Below are 6,358 nucleotides of genomic sequence, written 5' to 3'. Positions count from 1 at the left end.
AAGTAGGTCATCCATACATAAGGAGCTAACAGAAATTAAGTTCAAACACAACTGAGGAGCCACATAGACGAGGCCAAGAGTTAGACGATTAGATGGGTTAGTTTGTGAGGTGAAAGAACCTTATTGAGTGATAGACAAAGGTTGTCTAGCAGCCATGTAGATAGGGGGAAGAGAAGAGGAAGTGAAGACAAAAGATAAGAGGGAGGCATTACGAGTCATATGAAAGGAACAACCAGAGTCAAAAATTCAGAGATCATTCATACCAGAGACCGAAGAGTTGGCTGAAGAACCAGCAAGATGCATACTAGAGAGTTGTGCAGTAAATGTAGAGGCTCTATGGTGATGAGCATCAATTTAATGGCAAATATCAAAGAGTTGTGCAGAAGATGGAGAGGTGGTATGGTGAAGAACCACAATTTGACGGCTAATATTTGCAATAGGTTGAAGAGCCTTAATTTGCCGGCGAATATCAAAGAGTTTTGCTACAGATGGAGAGGTGTTATGTTGAAGAGCCGCAATTTGACGGGTAATTTCTATAATAACTTGAATGGTAGGGTCTGAAGTGGTAGATAGCATAATATTGATTGGTAATCCTGGTGCACTATAGGATCAGGACTGAGGGGATTGCTGACTACGGCTAGTTCCTGAGAAACGTAACTCAGGATGAAGCTGAAAACATGTCTCAAAGCGGTGTCTCTCCTTCTTGCAATAGGTGCAAAAGAGCTTAGACCGAGCCTGAGAAGTAGGTGTTAGTGAAGAGGACATAATAGCAGTAATTCAAAGTTCAAGATAATAATCCTTGAATGAAACCCGAATGTTTAAAGGAGAACCTGAAGGCTAATGTAGAAACTCGAAGGTTAAAATGTAAGAACCCGAAGGTTAAATTTGAATCCGAAGGTTATACATGACTGTCAAATCTGAGAAAAAAAAAGAAGCAACCGGCGACCAAGGTGGCCCGAAGATTGGCCGGATCTGATGCTCACGCCGGAGACCAACAACGAATTAATATCGATGTTGAGACGTTGAGACGTCGAGATGGATTGAAACGGCGATGCCGTTACTAACTGTGAAATGGCAATGTCATTTGTTTGAGGCCGAGAGACGGCTTAAAATGATGATGCCAATTTGAGACCGAGAGACGGTTTTGAAATGAAGATGCTGTAAATTTGAGATCGAGAAATGATCTTGAATATGAGAATACGAAACATGTTAAGAGACCGCAAAGCGACAAGGATAAAAAATCTAGCAAAGGAACGCAAAAAAAAGACGTTAAACGGCTGCAAAGCAGCAAGGCCAAGATTTGACAAAAAACGCAGAAGCATTAAAAAAATTTTATCGGAAGGGAAATAATAACTGGCTCTGATATCATGTTAAAGTAAGAGAGAGAGAGAGAGAGAGAGAGAGTCTTGGGTAAATTTTTTTTAAGTTGAATATTGAGTATGCACATATTTTTATACAAGTAGAGGAGGGTAAGGTGTGTTCTCACAACCAATGTGGGACTAAAAACCCACTACTAACACTATTATCAACAACTAATAATATTAATAGCCTCTATACCTAAGACAACTTTATTAGAATTATTCTATCTTCAACTCTTCTTGCACCTACAACACTTTTTTATTATATTATCTACAAAAACTCCCACTCATTTATATTCTTCTCTTTTCCCGTGTACCAAAGTTTATATCTGGTCTTTTCAGTTTCTCTAGATTTTTCACCTATCCATTTAGTTTTTTGTAAACAAATTATATTTATCTTTCTTCTAATCATGACATCCACTAATTTTATTGTCTTTTCGGTAAGTGTACATATATTCCAAGTAGCTAATCTAATTCTACTTTCTTGTAAAAGTCTCTAACCATTTTCTCTCTTAGACCATTCTAGTCTATGTCTAATACTATTAGATACCCTATTAGAGGATTGTAGATTCTTAGAACACTCTTACTTACTTGTCATTACACCGGGGTGACATCGATGTAATGTGTCGCTTCCAGGGGATGCCCAAGCAAACCACCCTTGGTTACTTATCATTGCATCGGGGTGAGATCGATGCAACGCGTCGCGGTGGGGACGCCCCATCGAGTATATAATAGGATTCATTTTTCATGTGAATCCGACTATATTTTACGCTGGCTGTCGGCTACATAACACAACCCTCCTCCTTTATCATGGCTTAAGATAGACAGTACTGACAAATAGCACTTGCGGAGTTACACTACGTCCACGTGTACTCCTAATTTAGAGTACGTAACCGACGACATTAATTGATCAAGCATGAAACAATTGTGGTTATGAATCCTTTAATGAGAGGATTCAAGTGAACCACAAGCCTCCGTCTTTTGACCTGAAGTCATCCACCTTTCCTCCTCGCCTCACATCAATGGTAACAGCCAAAAAAATAAAAAAAATAAAAGAGTAAAAAAATTGTACAGGAAGAAGGAAAAAGATGATATGTGAAATATTATGAATTTTGATATCAATAATATATATTGATATAATTCTTATATTGATATAATCATGATTTGAATGATATTAACTGCATTGATACATTTGATCTTACCAGAAAGAAGAGGGTGAGACATGAAAGATTTGTATTATCACTATTAGTTTAGTCATCTACCTAGTGAGTTGATAGACGACAGTGATTTATAAGTCAAGATTTGTAAGGCGCTCATTGTATATCACCTTCTCTTTCCTCCTTGTATTATATTCTATTGATAGTCCACTGTAGCATTTTCTTTTCTTTCCCAACTTTGTCAGACTCCCTCTTTGTTGGTGGAAGTTTGGTGGTAATAAGTTAAACCACCTCTCAACCCCCTCATCACAATAAATAGAGCTATACGCTACACAAAAACATCCCACAAATGTAACATCCTTTCTCTCTCTCTATCCCCTTAGATTCCTAAAATATTGCCACAATTTTTCTACTGGTGCCATCTTGTTGATCTCTACGTAGCACAAGCTTTCACTATTAGAGAATCACCCCCCCAAATGCTTTTCTTCCTTGTGTCCTTCCTCTCCTTCATCCTCCTCCTCACCAAGCTCTTCCTCCTTCAGCTCCCTTCATGGGTTTCTGAGATGAAGCTCCTCTCCCTCCTCCTCCTCCAGGAATCCTTAGCCCACCTCATCCATTTCTTTAAAACCCACAAGCTGACCACTACCCTATTCTTGCAACCCTCATCCAAGATGATCATCACCAAGAAAAACGAACCAAGACCCGACGTCGTCGTCGTCGAAGAGGAGGCAATGAATCTGCTGGATATGCCTGAACTAGCCTTGGATTTGATCCTTGAGAAGCTAAACCCCGAAGGGTTATTGAGCGTGTCAAATGTGTGCACGTCACTGAGAGAGAGGTGTACGAGTGATTATCTTTGGGAGAGGCATTTTAGAGAGAGATGGGGGAGAGTTATAGGCGAGTCGGCGAGGAGAGAATGGGAATTTTACTTTGATTCGTTGAGAGAGAGCAAGAAGAATGGGGTTGAGAGGAGCAATTGGGTGATGGAGACTATCTTGCGTGCTTGGCCTTGTTCTTGGTTTGTGAAGGAGAGCGGGAGCCATTTGTTGATCGATGATGATGATGATGATGGTGTTGATGTTGATGATGATGGTGGTGGTGATTGTGTTATGGCTTGGTATCTTGCTCTTGAGAGCGGGAGATTTTGGTTTCCTGCTCAGGTCTACAATCGAGAGGTATTCGAACTTTGATTCGAGTTTTGGCGATTTTTTTTTTCTTTGAGATATTGTTTGTATTTGATTGCTTTCATCAATCAAGATGAACAAAATGCTAATGGGTGTTTTTATTTTATTTTTTATTATGATTTTCAGCAGAATGGACATGTTGGGTTTATGCTGTCATGCTATGATGCAGAGCTTAGTTATGATTCACACACGGATACCTTTAAAGCAAGGTAACGATTGACGCCTAGTTTATGATATTTTCTTCCCTTTTCTTGTGATCAACTTATCTTTTGTCTTCTGACTAAAATAACTCTTGACCTCTCCATTTTAATTAAAATTGGAATTAAAAATTATTTAGATAATACCGTCAGCCAATGAGTTAATCAGACAGCAAGTGACGAAAAAGCCCCCGTCAGTAAATTCCTTAAAATCATCTCTAATCATAAAAGTCAGGTCATACATCAAATGTTGTGCTTGACATATTAGAGCATTTTCAAACTATAATTACTTTTTTTTTTTTGGCTATTTCTTATTGTTAATCAACTTATCTGTTTTCTGTTCACAATAGCTCTTTTCTCTCTTCATTTAATTAATTGAAATTAAATAAGCAATTTGACAAGTCCTAACGGATTACTTAAATACAAGACGAGGCATTGTAAGTGGAAGAACGCTAAAATTGGAGAATTCTTATACTATGTAGGTATCCACCTCATGGACAAAGGGGTACCAATATGGAGGAAGGAGTTGAATGGGAAAGACTACGAGCTCCACCCGTGAGCTCTCCTGCACACGATCTTCATATATCCAAATGCTTAAACGATTTGAGACCAGGGGATCACATCGAAATCCAATGGAGACGAAACAAAGAATTTCCTTATGGTGCGTATTCGAAGCAATTTAGCCTTAAGTTCATCATGTTCCCGTGAATTGTTAAAGGGGGGTGATTATTCATGTGTTCATGTTTTTTTTTTTTTTTTTTGCAGGATGGTGGTATGGGGTTGTAGGCCATTTGGAGTCCTGTGATGGAGATGAGCATCATTGTCGTTGTTATAATAGCGGTAAGAAAGTTAGATATTTCCATTTAAATTGCGAAAAAAATAATAATAATAATTTGCTTGGATAATTTACATTCATAATTTAGAACTTGTGGACTAATTGAAGTAGTAATGTCAGTCTTTTTTTTTTTTTTTTTTTTTGCAGGATGGTGGTATGGGGTTGTAGGCCATTTGGAGTCCTGTGATGGAGATGAGCATCATTGTCGTTGTTATAATAGCGGTAAGAAAGTTAGATATTTCCATTTAAATTGCGAAAAAAATAATAATAATAATTTGCTTGGATAATTTACATTCATAATTTAGAACTTGTGGACTAATTGAAGTAGTAATGTCAGTCATACGCATCAGAGATGGCTCTAGATGCGTTATTGCATCATTGAATTGCCCATGATTTCGGTGTTCATCGCTTGTTTGTTCTCTGTTTTAAGCATCCAAAAAGATACTAAACTTCTCTTATTTGTAATGAAAGGAGCATACTTTTTAGTAATCAAATAATGAGGATTACATAAAATGGAAGAACTCTTAAAAGATTTCTTAAAACTTATTTTTCCTTGCTATAACATTTTGCAGATACCGTAGTACTAGAGTTCAACCAATACTCTCCCGGCTCAAGATGGAGAAGGACGGTCATCGGCCGGAAGGATCACAGAGAAGAAGGAAACGAATCTGATGGATTTTACGGAGGAATCAGAAAACTCCACGACAAGTATGAGATCTCTACATGGAGAAGATTGTGGCCAACCGAGATACTGGAATAAAATTTACCTGGGATTATTTGTAAATGGTCAAGAATCGAGCTCAACTCGATGTATATATAATAGCCAATTTAGTTGCAATGTTTCTCGTCTTTCAAAACTTTTCCAACGCTCCCAAAACCCCCAATTTAGTTGCGATGTTTCTCGTCTTTGTGATACTACAACGGTTGTATTCGCACAAATAGAACTACGGGGGTCCATTCACAATTGTAGTGTGGTACTAGAGAGGTCTCTTCGCAATTAATACCACCCTGTAGAAGAAGACTAGTTACCTCCAAAATGATTTTTATGTTCTTACATGGTAAAACTCTATGTTCATCATTTTTTTTTCCAATGAAAAGCTAGTTTGAGAGTGATAATTTGAGAGTGATGACTTGATCAGAGTTGCTTGGAGGTAAAGAGAGAAGAGGAGAAAAGATAGTGTGAAGTGAAATATTAACAGGGTAATTGATAAACTTTTATAGGACTGATGTAAAGATGATGATGCATAATAATATAATAATAATCTAGGAAATCTGAAAAAAAAAAATACGTGTTAACAGTCGATGCAATAGATAATGTTCTCAAGATATATAATAACAAATCAAGAAAAACAACAATATGTTATAAAACAATTTGTCACTCGTCGTTCCTATAATCAGAGCCGGCTCCTAACTTTGATCATCGATGGTACTTTTAATTAATCATTAACAATATCAACACTAAATATGAGAGTTTATTTTTGAAATATATGAGGGCTACGGGTCAATGGGCCGAATAGGGTGTCCAAACAGGCCGGGTAAATATTCATGCCCGGTCCGGACCCGGATGGTCCGGTCATAACCGGGCCAGGCATCGGGGAGCCAATTATGGGCCTTCTTCATTTATTTT

The 6,358-nt window shown here is 37.8% G+C and overlaps 1 protein-coding gene across 2 annotated transcripts; it reads left to right on the top strand.

Moving 5' to 3' along the window:
- On the top strand, positions 2,803-5,588 carry LOC109831706 (F-box protein At2g32560-like). 2 transcript variants are annotated; one of them, XM_020399091.1, is made up of 5 exons: positions 2,803-3,690; positions 3,829-3,908; positions 4,379-4,557; positions 4,662-4,736; positions 5,304-5,588. In XM_020399091.1, the coding sequence occupies exons 1-5, from the start codon at positions 2,992-2,994 to the stop codon at positions 5,489-5,491; spliced, it is 1,221 nt and encodes a 406-aa protein (XP_020254680.1). In that variant the 5' UTR covers positions 2,803-2,991; the 3' UTR covers positions 5,492-5,588. The 2 variants fall into 2 exon arrangements, with proteins under 2 accessions (XP_020254680.1, XP_020254679.1); XM_020399090.1 differs by having other exon boundaries at positions 2,805-3,690; positions 3,826-3,908.

Source organism: Asparagus officinalis, chromosome 2 (assembly GCF_001876935.1).
Source record: "Asparagus officinalis chromosome 2, Aspof.V1, whole genome shotgun sequence".
In the NCBI taxonomy this organism is placed as follows: domain Eukaryota; kingdom Viridiplantae; phylum Streptophyta; class Magnoliopsida; order Asparagales; family Asparagaceae; genus Asparagus; species Asparagus officinalis.
The sequence above is the reverse complement of the archived record's forward strand: the minus strand, read 5'-3'. Positions and strand labels throughout refer to the sequence as shown.